Here is a 17,012-nt window from a genome sequence, read left to right on the forward strand (position 1 = left end):
TCCTTCTGACTCATCTAGGATAGGGATCAGTCTCCATGTGTTTTTGATTTAACTCCCCTTGTGTTTTCTGTGTCTTGCAGCAGCATCCAAGGTGCCGGTGGGACTCAGAAACTCTGCATCACCCTGGAACCAGCCTTGCTCCTAAAAGGGGATGTCATGGTGAGCGTAGCTCAGGGCCGAAGGGTGGAACTAGTTGTTACAAAAATCACAGAGCGACCACACCCATGTTTCTTTCTTCTCTTTTCCCAGTAACATGCATATAACAATGTGTGGCATGACATCATCCACACTATGCATTTCCCTTCCCCTGTTTCACATAATTGGCAATTGGCAGTGGGTGCATGGAAACTCATTGTACAATTGGCTTCATGTGTTGTGCTACATATCACCAGAATTGTAGCAGGCAAAGACTCTGATGCGATCAGATGAGGTTCTGCATGTAGGCCTCCAACAAAGATGACACTGAGGTCTTTTTTAAAAATACTTTAATCATCAAATACAGCTTAGTAATAACAGTTACATGAGTAACTGTAGTACATTGTTAATGGTGAGAGGGAATTATATTAAGGACAATAATGCAAACTGGTGTACATTATAATTATGTTTGCCATTCTCATAATGAATAAATTATCAATTCTCGATAAACTTGTCAGTCAATTAACTGCCATCTTATTCCGGGGCCGGGCAGATGGTACAATGGGTCCACCAATCAATCGCTGGCCAGTTTTTGGTTGGTCATTTAGCACCTGCTGGTTGCTAGGATTCTTGCAAAGAATGCTGGGCCAGGGAGACTTTGGTCTGATCCTGTAAGGCACTTCTTATTTCTTTAAGCAAGAGAGCATGCTCCTTGAGATCACAACACAGTTTAGTTTGTTGATTGATTGATTGATTCGATGTCTATACCGCCCTTCCAAAAATGGCTCAGGGCAGTTTACACAGAGAAATAACAAATAAATAAGATGGATCCCTGTCCCCAAAGGGCTCACAATCTAAAAAGAAACATGACACCAGCCACAGTCACTGGAGGTACTGTGCTGGGGGTGGATAGGGCCAGTTACTCTCTCCCTGCTAAATAAAGAGAATCACCAAGTTAAAAGGTGCCTCTTTGCCAAGTTAGCAGGGGATGCTATGCCTCAACTATTGAGGGATAATCGTTATGCCTCAACTATTAAGAGAGCTTGAGCAGGCACTCCTGATCTGAACATTTCACACACATCAGAGGACCATGAGGAATCTGTGTTGTTGTTTTTTAAGTAGTCCACATAGAATAGAATTCTGCCAGCCTCTGTCTCACTGGAAACACAGTAAGGTCATTCTCATGACCATAACAGGGGCGGGCAGTGGGGAAGGCAAGGTTGAACCCTCCTTCTCCCCAGGAAAGCAAGGAGCTCCTCTTTGGCTCGCCGGTATGCGCCCACACAGTTGGCACTGCTCCTGGCAGCGCAGATTGCTGGAGGCTGGGAAAACAAGTCCTGGCCTCCTGGTATCCCATAATGCACCATGCATGCACTCAGGCTGTGAGCAGCCCAAGCAAACACATGATTCTGAACCTGGGGTTGATGGCACACTAGCCTGGGTTGGGCTGTGCCTGTGAATAGCCTCAGTATTTTTCTGGGAGAACTGAAAGTGACTTCAGAGTGGGATGACTGCTTGTCATGCGTCCCTCCCATTTCTGCCTCTGGTAAACGATGTGTGCAGGTTTTTATACTGTGCTTCAAAAATCTGTTTGACCAGAGATGACCAGTTTAAGTGGGGAAAGTAATATGGATGCATACCTTGGGAAAGCAATGCCTCTCTCTCTCAAACCACACTCAGCACTGTACTAATTAACCAATTTCATCATGCTTTTGTAAGGCAGCTGTAAATAGTTGCAGTTTTGCTTCTTTTATAGTTTGACTGCACAAAGTATGTTTTTCAACACGTTCCGGTATGCATTCTTTAGTTTTCAGTTGTAGATTTCATAAAAGAATGGTTACTCAGTCCCAGTAAGAGATTCCCATATGGGTCTGTCTGTCTGTCTGTCTGTTAATAAATTGAAAGTGTGTACTTGCTTTTCAACAATAGCAACAAAAGGTTCTCAAAGTGTTTTTCATAGCAAAAGAAATGAGAAGATGGTTCCCTGTCTCACAAGGGACTCATAGTCTTAAAAATACACACAAAGAAGATGTTGGCACTGGCCTCTGAAGGGATGCTAAGCTGTATTGAATAGGGACAGTTGATCTCCCCCTGCTAAACACAACATTACTTTAAAAGGTACCTCTTTGCTCACTTAGCAGAGGTAGTATCTTTTAATCAGTTGAAATACTTTCCTCCAGTACGTGATCCTAAAAAGTCATAAAATGTTCGCTAAAAATACAAGCTCAACGGAGTCGGAAGCAGGTGTGTGTGTCTGTGGGTATGTGTCTGTGTCTAGGACAGATGCCTGGCTCTCCATGGCCTTATCCTTCCTCTCCCTTTGTATATCTGTGTGCGTGGAGTGTGATGGTGATTAAAGCATGCACACCAGTTGGGAAACCGGGGCCCTTCAGTAACCCTTGTTCTTGTGTCCATTCCGTGTCCCCCCCACCAGGTGAAATGCTACCACAAACAGCTCCAGGGAGCCGAGCGCGACATTGTCTTCCGTGTCCAGTTCCACACTTGCACCATCCACAGCACTCAACTCTGGTTTAGCAAAGATGAGCTGGATGAAGCCTGGAGAGGTGAGAAGGGAGATGTCTTAGTCTAAATGGCAGGTTTGGCGCCACCTTAAGGGCTGATTTCTTGCAGTGTGAGTTTTTGTAGTCAAGAGCCTATTTTCACTGCTACAAAGGTTCATCCTGTAAAAAAGAAAAGAAGTGGTTAGTCTCCTGTGCTGCAAGACCCTTCATATCCTTGCTGCAGCAGACCAAGGACAGAATCAGCGGTGACTAGCAAAGTCCCAAATGGTTTGCCTGCAGAAGGTCCTAGATTCAATCTCCAGCATTTCCAGTTAAGAGGATCTGGGCTGGCAAGTACTGGGAAAGACTTCTGAACGTGTCTGTCAGAGGATTACAGGACCAGGCTAAATATAACACTGGTCTCACTGAGTATAAGGCAGTTTTGCATGGTCACATTTTAAAAGGTCCTCTGAAAAACAAAAACCTCCCTACATGTAGACATCAGGAAGAGTGTTTGGCTAGATTCATGAACAAACAATAGTGTTGAGGAGGTAAGGAGTCCTCACAGATAATATCTACACCAAAAAAATGACATAATAATCCTTTCACCTTCCCACAGGTCACAGAACCCTGGGAACTGTAGTTCTGTGGGATAGGTAGAGATCTGTATGTAATGGAGACTTCTTCGCATTTCACCCATCTTAGTTCCTAGGATTCTCAGGGAAGCCATGGCTATTAGCATGGTCTAAACTGCTGCAGGTTTGCGGTATAAACAGGGTCTCAGAAGAAGTGTCACTCCTCTCTTGCCAGGAGTTCTAGTATTCTCCAGAACAGTAAAACATGTTTAAAAACCTTTTCTCAAACAGAAGCAAGTTTGTGTGGATGCAGCATGTGAGACAGAAAAGGACTCGGGTATGGTCTGAGGGCACATGATGCAACCACCTTGCTGAAGCTAAGCAGTCTAAAGACTCATTCACATGATGGAAAACTTGTGTAGGAGAAGGGTCCTACCTAGTTTTGGGAACTTTGTGTGCTCCCGATTTTGATTATCTGCAAGAGAAAAACTTAAGTAGGAGGTGCTGGCAGTGATCACCAGTTTAGCAACCTGCTGGGTAGGAGGGCTCCATCCTGCCCATCAGCTCTACTCTGCTGCTGAATGAAGTAGGAGGGAAAGCCCTCCTACCCAACAGGAAGCTAGCTGGTGATCACTGCCAGCATCTCCTAACCTTGTTTCCCCCTCGCACATGAGCAGGACAGTTATCCTACCCAGTTTTCCATGGTATGAATGAGGTCTGGTTAGCGCCTAGATGGGTGGCCACATTAGTACCAGGATGGAAGAACTGTGGGATATCAGTGTAATAAATGAACAATAATCACTTTAGCTTATCGGAACCAAGGCATCATGTTTGTGATATTAACTTTTTTGTGTCCCTTCCCCAGATGAACGATTTCCCTTCGAAGCAAGTGTGGAGTTTGTCTTCTCTTCTGGCCCAGAGAAAATTAAAGGTGGGTGAATGGTGGAGTCGGAGGGGGATGCAAGCAATGCCCTGAGCAATTCCCCAGGGACACAGTTGTCTCTGCACCGCTAAAGAAATCAGGTCCCAGGGCTGTCATCTCAAGGCATATTATGCAGTCATTTTGCTGAAGCTAAGCAGGCCTATGTCTGATCAGGGCCTGGGTGAAAGATTGCCTCGTACCCCTTTGTATGCTAACTTGAGTTCCACCAAAGAAAGGTGGGATGTAAATGTAATAAAACCATAAATAAGAGGGATACTCATTGATCTGGAACATTCGTAGAAATTGCATTCCAGGTAGGCAGAGATTTTCTCACCGACCTTTGTCAGTGTTGTTGGGATATTGGGTGGGCAGGGGGCTATTCTGCAGCGCACTGCTCTGCCTTCTTGCTTCCTTGCTGAGATGGTACTGGAACAGTGACCATGAAGAGGACATGAGATTTTATGTGTAATTACAATAGAATCTTCATGGCATGTGGTGACATTATTGGCACTAGCCAATAGGGGCAATATATTGAGACACATTTTCCTGAGCTAGGTGGCACCAACTTTATTATGGATCCCCCAATGGACTTAGAACAGGCCTACTCAGCTGAGCACAGCTGCATCACCTATGCATAACAGCCCACCAAAGTCTCAGTGGGTTTCCTTTCACACCCCAGAACACCAGGGTGGCCTGCCAAGCCCGTGTGGCGAGTGACTTTGGTTTGGTGGGTCACAAGTTGTTTAGGCCTGCTCTAGAGGTCTGGTGCCATTTGGCTGCACCCTGAGATGTCCTGCCATGTTGGACCTTCCAATTTGCCGGGGACCATCCTTCTCCTTGCATGCTAGGCCAACGGAATCTTCCTTGGGGGCCCTGAAAGCACTGGCAGTGGTGAAGGGGGGATGAGAAGGCGCTGCCTGGCTGGAATCACAGCATTTCTTTCTGCTATAAGCTCTCTGGGTTTCCATTCCCTACTATGGCCAGGGCTGTGATTGCGAAAGCAGGGAGAGCACTGGAAGATGAAAACCGCAAGGAGAGAGGCAAACCGCAAGCTTGATACTGAACTGGAAGGTTTACTCCTGCTGAAGGAACATTTTTTAAAAGCCTGAAACATTCCCCTCGGCGGCAATGGGATCTGATATTCTTTGACTTCAAAGCGAATGCTTGTAGGAACCTTGCTCTGAAATGGTGGCATTTTTCCAGCAGGAAAACTCCGAGTAGCTCCCGGGGGCCATCCATTTAGGCACTGGTGAGGTCCATATTTGCTTAGCTTCTCTAGTGCTACGGACAGCATCTGAAGCTCCTTACTCAACTTCTTGGCCACTGCAGATACAAAGGCGAGAGCTCAGCACTGAATATTGCTCTAAACAAGGGGCCAGTCTGCACGAGGAGGAGAACTCGGGTTTTCAGCCTGCTCATATGTAGATGCATATGTACATATTAAACATTATATATTTGTGGGGGGAGAGTTTGAGTACTTGGAGCAGTGTGTGTCTCTGTATACTCTGTACAGACACCACCACCCCGTCCCCCAATCAGTTGCCTATCTCTGCAGCATCACTTTCAGTGAGGGCTGGACCAGTCAGTGGGCAGATCTTGCTCTTGCCATAGCAGTGTCCGGAAGAGCATGTTTTTGCTTTTCCCTCATAGGATTGAATGGCAACCCTTCACTTATACAGTGAGTGAAAGGGAATGCACTTGGGGAGACTACTGGATTGGGGGTTAAACCTAGTCCCTGCACTCAGTGACCCTGTGATCCAAGCCATTGAGAATCCAGCCTCCTCCTTTCTCCATAGATCTCTCCCAGGTTCTGTTGGTCACTCTAAAGTGTGATGAAAACTTGGGGATCTTCTTTGAGGGAGGGCACAAGATTATACTTTAAAAAATCTTATAAGTTACATGTAAGCCCACAAAATAGCTTGATTTGCACCCTTAAATATTATTGATTATTATTTATTCGATTTCTATACGTCCCTTCCAAAAATGGCTCAGGGTGGTTTACACAGAGCAATAATAAATAAATAAGATGGATCCCTGTCCCCAAAGGGCTCACAATCTAAGAGAAACACAGGATAGACACCAGCAACAGTCACTGGAGGGATGCAGTGCTGGGGGTGAATAGGGCCAGTTACTCTCCCCCTGCTAAATAAAGAGAATCACCACATTAAAAGGTGCCTCTTTGCCCAGTTAGCAGATAGATAGATATATATAAATAAAAAAATAAAAAAATAAAATTATTTCATAAGTCTGCTGGCGTGGGTATGCAAAGCAATGTCTTTGACTGGAGGGTGGGATGTGTTATCCAATCCAAGGCTTGTTGTTGGATAGCTGCAGAATAGACTTATTCCTTTGCCACCTGTGTTCTCTGTCTTACCGCAGGCTGGGAGACCTACAGGAACAATCCTGCTGTTACAGTGGATTATAACATTTCTGATCCTATCGTGCGCTGGGATTCCTATGAGAACTTCAACCTGCACCATGAGGACAGCCTGGAAGGTACATAGGGCCCAGTTCGCAGCAGACATCCTTACAACCGCTTCAAAGCAGATAGGCTCCTATTGCCGTATTATAGGCAGGGCTACATGTGTCTCATCATTCTACACAAGCTTGTTGAAAACAAACATGTCAATACTGAGTGCAGAATTCAACATCCTGAGACTCTCAGCTTCCAGTTTGCTAGTACTTATGACTGCAGAAATTGGCTTGAATATTATGTGGCTCATGCCTGGGGGAAATTCAGAAGTGGGAAGGAAGCGGAATTGGTAGTCAGAAGCCAGGCTTTCAATGCCATGCTCTGCTGCTCCCTAATAGGGTACCTATTAGTAGGAGAAGCAGAATAAAGGAAGACATACGTTTGAGTCATTTGTTTTTTGCATTTATATTCTGGTCTTCCTCCCTCCAAGGAGGCCAGAGCAGTGTGCATGGTTACCTTTATCCTCACATCAACACTGTGAGGTAGGTTAGTCTGAGAGGTAAGTGGCTGGCCCAGAGTTACCCAGTGAGTTTTGTGGCTGAACAGGGATTTGAACATGGGTCTCCACAGACCTAGCTCAATGCTCTTACTGCAGTACCACGCTGGCTGTAATATATACAAGTTGCAGATCTGAGCATTTATTGGTGCAGAATTTTGGTTACTTTCATGCAGAATGTTTCTTTGTTTTAAATATCGGCGTCCTTGCATACTCTGCTGATATCTAAAGGTCTCCATCATCTGCCACTGCTGCGGATAGATAATATTGGAATCGGGGCCCTACCATAGCAGGCTTGTTTATGGGGGGGGCAAGTTCCCCCAGTAATGCACTAGGCATCCCCTCTGTATTAAGTTAACATATCAGTTTTGTATTTGCATTTGCAGTTTCACATTGATTTTCGGTGGACCTCCACCCCCTGTGTACTCTTGGGCCCCCTCACCATACTGTTTCTGGCTATGAGATGGGTTTTGGTTTTGTTCTGCTTTTGACAGAGATGCTTTAGGCAGATTCCTGCAGTTAGATTATGATGCCCACGACTGAGGCCTCTTACGGCTCTGAGCTGTACTGGGATTCATTCAACACATCTGATCTCGCCTGAGATCCCATGTAGGCCTCCTTCTGGTTACACTTGGGGGAAGCTCAGAGACCTGCCCTCTCCCCTGATTTTAAAGAGGTTTGATCTTTCAAAGTTTGAGCCTCACACTTTGGATAGGAGAGTGTTGAATCCCCCTGTAAAAAACCCCACACGCGGATGCATAGACCCCTCAGCCACAGTGACTTTCTTGCTCCCGGGAACCGTAATCCCAACAGTTGGCTTTTGCTCAGTCTTCCCTGATTACAGTTTCCTTCTAACATCCCCTTAAAGTAAACTTGTTAAGAACTAAAATAAATAAAATACCAAAAGGGAGTCATCAAATGGCAATTTAATAGTTGTGGCATGTCTGCGTCAGATACCAGAGAAAAACCCCAACAGGATGGAACAAACACTCCTCCTTCCCCGCAAGAGCTGCTGTTTAGATAAGGGAGGCTTTCTTTCTTTGGAATGCAATTTTTGTAGAGAAAGAGTGTCATAAATTTTTGGCATGGCGGGGTGAGGGTGATCTGGATTAATGGACGGGTGAGTAATGACCTCTCAAGTTTGTATATAGAAGTCTTTATATATGGGAAGAAAATGCATCCTTGGCCATCCTCTGATGGTCCATTGCCCTCTACTGGACTAGGCCTAAATAAATCCCAGCATGTTCATTAAACTCCACTAAGGCTGAAGAGAGACTGTGTGGATTTTTGTTGTTGTTTGTTTTAATTTTTCTTAATTCATTTAGAAAAGGAGACCATCATTTTGAATAGGCCTGTGAGCATCAATAAAATCAGAATTCTGATGTTGGCATTTCCTGCTCCCGCCACCAGGAGGCAGTAGACCATGGGGCAAGTGCCCTGGGTAGTGTCCTGGTGGTGGGGACCCTTTAATTCACCACCCAGCACTGGCATGTGGGTGGCTGGGTGGCACAGAGTTACTCGGGAGTTTGGGGCGGTCAGGGTGTGCAGAACTGTTCCCTGGGAAGCCTGTGCACTGCTGGATTCGAATCCCCAGAAGCCTCTGTGTTTTTCCAGCAGTTCACGGCCTTCCCAGGGAGCAGTTCCATGCTCCCAGCCTCCCCCATGTCAGTGCTGGGCGGCAAATTAAAGGATCCACACCACCAGGATACTACCCGGGACACTTGCCCTGTGCTCTACTGCCTCCTGGTGGTGGGGCAAGGAATTCTGATGTCAGAATTCCGATCTTACTGACGTGCACAGGCCTAGCTTTTAAGGGAGTTGAAGGTGGTTTAAGAGAAGTTTTACTTATGTGCACGCACTTATGCACATGTGCACGCACACACTCACTTATTTCATCCCACAGACACCTCTGGCAAAACAGGTTTTGCAGGTTTTTGAAATACAACCACCTGCAAAACCTGATCACCAGAGGCAAAAATGGGATGCGTGTACACACCACAAAAGGCAGCCATTCTTTCAAACCACCTTCAGTGCTCTGAAAAAATTGTCTTTATTGTCTAGACACAGAGTGAAGAGAGGCATGGGGTTTTATGAGTAATTACAACAGATTCTTCACTGTTGGTGACATTACTGGCACTAGCCAATAGGTGCAGTATATTGAGACACACTTTCCTGAACTAGGTGGCACCGTTATTATGGAGCTTAATTGCTCTCAAGTTCATCAACAGAGAAAATACTGTCCTGCACAGAGTATGTTTCTAGCCCACCATCTGCTATCTGGAGAATAAAATAGCTATCAAGAATACCCAAGTTAACCATCTCTGCCCTAAAACACAAGCTCAGTGTATGAGACACTTTGGTGCAGATGTCCCGAGTATGTAGGTACAAGCTGCCCAGTGGGGAGATTCCAGCCTATATATACAATGTGAGTACTGAGTTTCTGTTTGGCTCTCTATTCCATCTCCTCCTGAGCAGCGACTCATTTCTCCTCTGCAGACATCTCACATACCCGAGGCCCACTGGATGGAAGCCTCTATGCCAGGATCAAGAAGAAAGGTGACCTGGGAAGCTTTTCCTGCACCAACGGCAGCCCCGGCAGCCCAGAATCTCCTCCACAGCAGGGGGGACGCCTCCTCTCCATCAGCAGTGACTCAGGCCACTCCTCCATGTTGACTGAGAAAGCAGATGATAACACACCACCATCTAGACCACAGCCCACACCTGCCGAAAAGGAAGAACTGGACAGGCTCTTGGGTGGATTTGGTGTGCAGCCACCACCTCGGCAGCAAAGTGAGGGGAATTGTCATCGTGCTGTTTCCCCCACCACCACTGCCACCAAGGAGAGAGAAACTGCCATTTTGGAAGATGACCTTTCCGACATAGGTCAGCCAGGAACCCTCTTTGCCTACCAAACTCAGCGCTCGGGCCTGGCCCGTCACTGTTCCTGTCGCCTTGGTTACCGCTCCCACAGTCCGGAGAGGCCTCACAATGTGGCCTTTTATAGGCCAGATGGCACTTTGGAGAGGCGACACCCAGTCTACAATGGTGGGCACTCCCACACACACCCTGACGGCTATGAGGAGAAGCGGCGGGTGTACCGCTCCCTTTCGGAGGGCCTACAGCCCCACTCCTATCCCTTCAGCCACGAGCCGCTGCCCTCTCATAGTCCCAGCCAACGGGACCACGAGGAGCTACTCATCTTGGAGGACCCGCCCACTTTCTTGTGCCCCTGCCAGGATTGCCAAGAGGCAGCTCGTGAAGAGGCAAGACTTCCCACGGCTTCCTTCTACAGCCTCCGTCTAGACAGGGAATCTGATCTGTGGGGGATGGAGCACACGCGGCCATCTCTGCTTCCTCACCCCCTCCATCGGGGTGGGCAGCCCGTGCCTCTCCTTATGCCAGCTTCCTATGGGCATCATCACGTGCCCCATGGGCAACATCAGGCTTTTAACTTTGAGCCCAAGATGGTGGCAGCACACCTAGGCCACGGTTATCTGGCCCACCAAAGACCAAAGGTAATGGAAGAGAATGCGGAGGCATATCCCTACCCTCGCTATGGCCCAGCCTACCCTCCGGTAGCACCGTACCCCTATGGCAGAGCCCCAGCCAAGTCTTGCATTTCCCCTTATACATCAGGATACTCAGGGTCTCCCCATTCAGGCTCAGTTTCACCAACCAGCCCGCCATATCCACCCAGCAGGAAGCATGGGTATGAACTCCCAGAGAGCAGCGACGGATACCTACTACCAGAAAGGCCATGCGGTGAGTGACTGGCACTGGAGGGTGTTACGTGTCCATGGTAGTGGGAAGAAGGCAAAGGAGTGGTATCATGACCTCTGAGCTCAGTTTCCAAGGCCTTCATGCTCAGTACCCACACACACTGTTTTATCGTGCTAGGAGATAACAAGGAATGCAGTTATTTAGGTGGGTGGAAAGGGCCCCAAAGTAGGGATGTGCACAGAACCGGGTGGGGTTGGTTCGAAGGAGGGGGGGTTGCACTTTAAGGGCAGGGGAGGTTGCACTTACCCTTCCCTCCACTGGCACTCTGTTTTTCAAGGCTTCTTCAGGGCGGCAGTATATCTCCCTGCTGCCCCATCCACTCTTTGCCGGAAGTACCTGGAAGTACGAGGCACGTGTGTGCATGCCAAGCACGAGTGCAGACATGTTGCGCTCGTGCACGTTGGGCGGGCATGCGAGTATAACGTACACTTGCACGTGTGCCCGGCACACACGCACATGCCCGGTACTTCCGGGCAAGGAGGGGATGGGGCAGCATGGAGGTATGCTCACTCCCTGAAGGAGCCTTGAAAAACAGAGTGCCGGTTGGGGGGGAAGTGGAAGGAGGGGAAAGTGAACCCTCCCCCACCCTTAAACTGCAACTCCCCCCACCTCCAAACAGGCCGAACAGCCAGTTGCTCGAACTGGTTCAGAGGCCCTTAAAAGGTTCATGCACATCCCTACCTGAACGGGTTTGTGCACATCCCTACCCAAAAGGTCCCAGGTTCAATCGCCAGCATGCCATGTAACTGGGCTGAGAAAGACCCTGCCTGAAGTTCTGGCATGCCATTGATGGAGTAGGCCAATGTACCTCATTTTGTAAAGCCCGGGAATCAGTGGTGGCCCCCACCAACCCTAAATGTTGCTCCTGTCTAATTGTTTATTTGGCCTGTGCAAAGCTTCGGCTAAGCTGAATACTCTCTGCACCATTCACCTGGCACCATGCAGAGACAACTATTTCTACCACGCAGTGCTATGTTCTGCCCAGCCCCGGTGGGGCTCCTTTATGGGAAACAGAGTCCTCTTTGTCGAGGGCTGACTTTCAATAGATTGCAGCAAGGGAGTTGCTCTGCTACATACGAAATCCTGATGCAGAATTAGGTCTATGAATGATTTAGCACCAGGTTCCCCACAAAGGTGCAGTGCAGATGTATGTGCTTGGCTGAGGAGCCAATGGGGCAAAGCTAACATCTGTGCGATTATGACAAAATGCCTCTAAGTCAGAATCCCCGCCTAAATGGAATGATACCGCAGCGCCATGGAGCCTTGGTTGGCCTCAGATAGCCGGGCTGCCTGGCCTGGCGCAGAGAGCTGTCCGCCTTGGAAGCGTGGCCGGAAGGGGGCCAGCTCTCCCATAGTGCACCGCACGTTTGTGGGGAACCTGGTGCTAAATCATTCATAGACCTGATTCTGGGTCAGACGTCAGGGTTTCGTACATAGCAGAGCAGCTCCCTCACTGCACCATCTTGGAAGGTGTGCACAGAATGCTGGGAAGTGTAGTCCTTCCCAGCACTTTCCCCATAGAGCTCTTCAGAGATGGCGTCATCTCTTTCAAGGGGCCCTCCTAGCACTGAGGAAAGTGCCGTTCTGTGTGGAGGTCAGTGCAGTGGGAAATGGCTCTCACATGGAAGGTTTATTTGTCAAAAAATAAATATTAATTTGCCCCCCCCCAAAAAAAACCCCCAATTTATTTGCCAAACTTTTTTTTTAATGAAATGGCCCTCACTTGAATAATATTGAAGATCGCTGGAGTAGGCAGTCAGATGGACCTAAGTCTGATATTGGATCCCTAATGCCCTGCACAGATCCTCCACAATATTAATACATTGTGCAAAAATAAGCAGATTTGTTTGATTTGCACGATGCCTGGTCTGGATTGCATTGGAGCAGAATTTTTACAGCATGGCAAAGATTTCCCCCTATGTCTTTGGCTTCAGTTTGAGAGAGAATGGTGCGACATCCCCAGATTATTTGCAGTGTTGGACACTTCCTTCTCCACCCCCATGGTTGCTGGATTTGTTCATAAGCATCTGCTCAACTATCTGCTCTCAGATCAGAAGGAGGAAGTAACATTTAAAGTTGCTAAGTGGTGTGAGGCAGCTAAGAAGGCTAGACAACAGATGGTAAATCAGATTATGCTAACGGGAAATTGCTGATTAGGATGAGTCCATGTTCCTGATTATATTATGTATATATTATTACTATATTACGTGTATTATTATGTATGTAAATTTTGGTCTATGACCGTAAATAAACATGACTGACTGACTGACATAAGCATCTGACCAAGCTGTGCAGCTGCTTAGACGCCTAACCATTATGAAGGGGTCCATAGGCAAGCTAGCAGACACATTCTGATATGTCACCTTCTACCAGGAGTCACAGTCACTGAACGTTGTTGTTTTATTATTCTTTGCACTTCAAACAGATCTCAGGTTTTTGCCTGTTTATCTGGCCATGGCTTCTCCCAAAGAGTCCTGGGAATTGCCATTTGGAGAGGGTGCTGAGAATGTTGTGTTGGAAATCCTTAGGCTGCTCCTCAAGAACTACAGCCCCCAGGGTTCCCTCAGGAATGGGGATGACTTTTAAACCAGTTGTTAGAGATGGCCAAGAAGTTCTGGGCAAGAACAGAGTCCACCATCAGGACCTGATATATTACTACCGTGATGCCACCTTGGGCATTCTCCAGGCAGCGGGAATCCACTTTTAAGGATCTTTTGAAAATCTGTCTCCCAAAGCCCTGGAATCTGGGACCCATTCCATATGAAGATGCCAGTGTGGCTTATCAAAGCTCTGGCTGACCCCCTCTCTCCCCTTCCTTTCCACAGAGCTTCCAGATTGCAGGGAAGCTGTGTCCTGGCAAGATGGCCCCAACTCCCTGCAGCAGCATCGGCAAGAGGTACGAGCTGCTTGTGCCGAGGTGTCTGGCCCGCCTATGCACACCAGCAGCCCAGTATTCAGCAATGACAGGTGAGTGGGCCATAGAGAAGGAGGCTTCCAACTTTCCCAGCTGGGTCTTTTAAAAAACTCTGTTTACAGAGTTAGAGCTCATTTTGGATGCCCTAAAACTGGCCAGCAGAGCTGCACAAAGACCTGGTCAAAAGCAGCCCATTTATACTCCCCACTTTACAGGTGAAGAACACTGAGGCTGAAAAACAGGTGATTAGCACCAGGCCAGCCATGGTAGAGGATTTTTTGTTTTGTTTTTAATTTGCTATTGGTAAACTATTAGGAGTCAAACATTGTGGCCAACCTTCTGCAAATCACCCAGGGGATCTTGATGAATTTTCTCCTTGCCTCAATCCAGCATATAAAGAGCACAATGCAATCTAATGCCAAAGGCACTAGATCACAATTATTTACTTAAGGTACTGGTTTATTCTATACTTGCATTCACAAAAGTGGGCTACAGCCTCCACTTTGCCTAGAAGCACAGACTGAAAGAGGACAGTTCACACATCACAGCTGAACACGCACATGCCCTGATGTCGGAAAGGATATGCCAAGATCAGGTGTGTTGTACGAACCCACCAGTCTTTGCATATCCACCCCTACTTGTGGTCTGGAACCCAACGTCTGTAACTAAGATTTGAAGTGAAGGACAGATGTCAGGTTCCAGACTGCAAGTAAGGTAGGATATGCAGAGACTGGGAGGGTTCATAAGATACACTGAATCTGGGCATATCCTTGCTGACACCAGAAGTAGGTTACATGCATGTTCCTGGGACTCTGGTGGCTTGGCCAAACCGCTGGTTCACCATGATGTGTGAAGCCACCCAGAGAGTGAACAGCCTGCTGCTTAAAGAGGACATCTCATGGGTTATACTTCCCTATTGCTCCAGAGGCAAGACTATGCAAATTAGCTTAGAAAGCTTAAATAGTCTTGGGAAGGATAAGCCCGCCTAGTTCTGCTAGTCCTGCGTCTGTTCCAGAGACAGCCTTTTCTCCTCTCTCCAAAAGCCTTCTCAATATTGATTTGATGGGAGTTGTAGGCCAACATCTGCAGAAGGGCCATAGTTTGACATCCCTGCTCTATATAGTATTTCCTACTCCCTTTAATTCTTAACTCTTTTAATTCCTTAATTGATTCTCTGCCTTCTTCCTTATTGGCGGGGGGGAATACCTTCCTTCTCTTTACCTTCTATACCGCTACTCCTCTTTACCCCTCCCTTGGAGCCAGCAGTTTCAAGATGCAGAGTGGTCCCAGAGTTTGGAACAACCTTCTTCCTAAGGGAAAAACAGAGAGATTAAAATTTCCTCCATGAATATCCCCCAACTGTGTGCTGAGTGCCACGAGGCCCTTGTTGTCACCTGCTGCCCCAGCCGCTACTACTTTGGGTGATCCGGGGGAGGGTCTGTTGGGCTTCCCTCCACTAGGCTGTGAGTCCTGAATGCCTAGGAAGGTAGGAAACCTGATTCCCTCCCCAACTGCTCCAGGACCCAAGGAAGTGGAACACCTCTCTCGGGGAGCTCTGTGGGAGCGGATGCCCCCTACCAAACTGTGCCCTCACAGCCAGCTCCGTCCAGGTCTTCTTGGCTGGCCCCAAACTTATCGGCCTTGGCCAGAGCCTTAGATCATGGCTGTGGGCCCAGCCAAGACTGAGAGCAACCCCCTGACATCACAAGGGAAATGAGGGCCTCAGCAGCATGTAGGAAGGAGGAGAGGTGCACCCAGATGCCTGACAAAAAAGACAAAAGGCGTGAAAACAGAGAGGAGAAACCCAATGGTGTGGGGGCAGGGATAGGGACTCCGAAAGGGATAGTGCAAGGCCTGCACTCCCTGGGCCAAATGATCCCCCAGTGCCAATGGATTTAACTGAGGACACACCCACCCCATGGCACCTGTGGAGTTCCCTGATGCCATGCCCCCAGCATGGCAGACCTGATTCCAAGACTTACTGGTAAAATTGCTCCAATAATCCAGGCCATCAAAGGGGGGCTAAACATAAAAGAGAAGAAGAAACTCATCATCTTCCTCCAGCTGAAAGCCAGATTCACAGAAAACCTAAAAAGAAAGGCAAGCGTCAAGAAAAATCTTCAAGACATAGGCATAGTTCCCCCCATTCCTCTGAGGACTCAGGCTATGAATCACCCAATCCTCCTGTACCTCTCAAGCCAGGGCCACAAGACCAGGATCCCAACAATGACACAAGGGAGGAGGGGGAATGGTGAGATGACCAAATTACTGAATCTTTCTTTATGTCTCAGAGATTATTTATCCCAGACTACTTTGCCCCTCTACTGAGTAAGGCAATCCACACACTGGGTTTCCAACTGGGTACCTTCCAGGAGGAAGAGTCCAGTTCTAAGGGGGCCCTTGTGTTTCCCAAAAATAAAACCAAGGAAAAGAATTTTCCTTTCCCAGAATGTTTAAGAGATGCGATGAAATAGGAATGGGCATCACATCACCTGCATTCACCAGAAAACCTAGTGCAGTGGCCAGTAGGTTTTACAGCTTCTCTGAGGAAAGCCTGAAGTTCCATGAAGTTCCTCCCACTGATGGACCTGTAGCAGCCCTTCTTTTGGGCACAGTGCTCCCTAAAGATGGAGACACTTCTCTCAGGGATCCTTCTGAGGGGAAAGATAGAGGCTTCTCTTAGAACGGCGCACTAAGCCTCCTCCCTGGCCAGCTGCTCATTTACTGAAGCATCCATTAGGGCTTCTCTACTATGATTTACTTCAAAAACCCACCAGAGGACTAAACCCACCAGAGGACTAAGCCTAAAACAAATGTTATTAAAGATCCAAACGGCATGGGCCTTCATGGCTGATGCCACTATGGACTCTGTCCACTTCACAGCCAGGTTCACTGTTTCCACCATGGTGGCCATGCAGACCCTGTGGTTGAAACATTAGCAGGTAGATGCCACCTGTCGCTCCAATGTGGCGTCTGTCCCTTACATAGGTTCCAGGCTGTTGGCAGTGAGGCATTAAATTCCTCAAAACCAATGATAAGAAAAAAGCCCGTCCTACAACACATAGGGGTTTCCGGAGGCAATCTTCATCTCTTCAGGGCCCCCTTCAGGCCCAGGGAAAGGGACAACAGAACCCATCGTCCCTTCTGGAACGGGTTTAGATCCATCAACAAGCCAACCAGATGACAACGTCATCCTTTCACATGACAGACTAAAAC

At 47.8% G+C, this 17,012-nt stretch overlaps 1 protein-coding gene across 8 annotated transcripts in view; it reads left to right on the forward strand.

Annotated features, from left to right (window-relative positions):
- The window catches only part of TNS2 (tensin 2), a 149,871-nt gene that overhangs the window by 114,126 nt on the left and 18,733 nt on the right, over positions 1 to 17,012 (forward strand). For all 8 annotated transcript variants that reach the window (XM_053303866.1, XM_053303870.1, XM_053303869.1 and 5 more), the window contains 6 exons: positions 81 to 159; positions 2,570 to 2,699; positions 4,077 to 4,142; positions 6,513 to 6,629; positions 9,599 to 10,864; positions 13,708 to 13,849. In XM_053303866.1, coding sequence (XP_053159841.1) covers positions 81 to 159; positions 2,570 to 2,699; positions 4,077 to 4,142; positions 6,513 to 6,629; positions 9,599 to 10,864; positions 13,708 to 13,849 — 1,800 coding nt within the window. The remainder of the gene's footprint in view (positions 1 to 80; positions 160 to 2,569; positions 2,700 to 4,076; positions 4,143 to 6,512; positions 6,630 to 9,598; positions 10,865 to 13,707; positions 13,850 to 17,012) is intronic.

This window comes from Hemicordylus capensis, chromosome 2 (assembly GCF_027244095.1).
Source record: "Hemicordylus capensis ecotype Gifberg chromosome 2, rHemCap1.1.pri, whole genome shotgun sequence".
Classification (NCBI taxonomy): Eukaryota; Metazoa; Chordata; class Lepidosauria; order Squamata; family Cordylidae; genus Hemicordylus; species Hemicordylus capensis.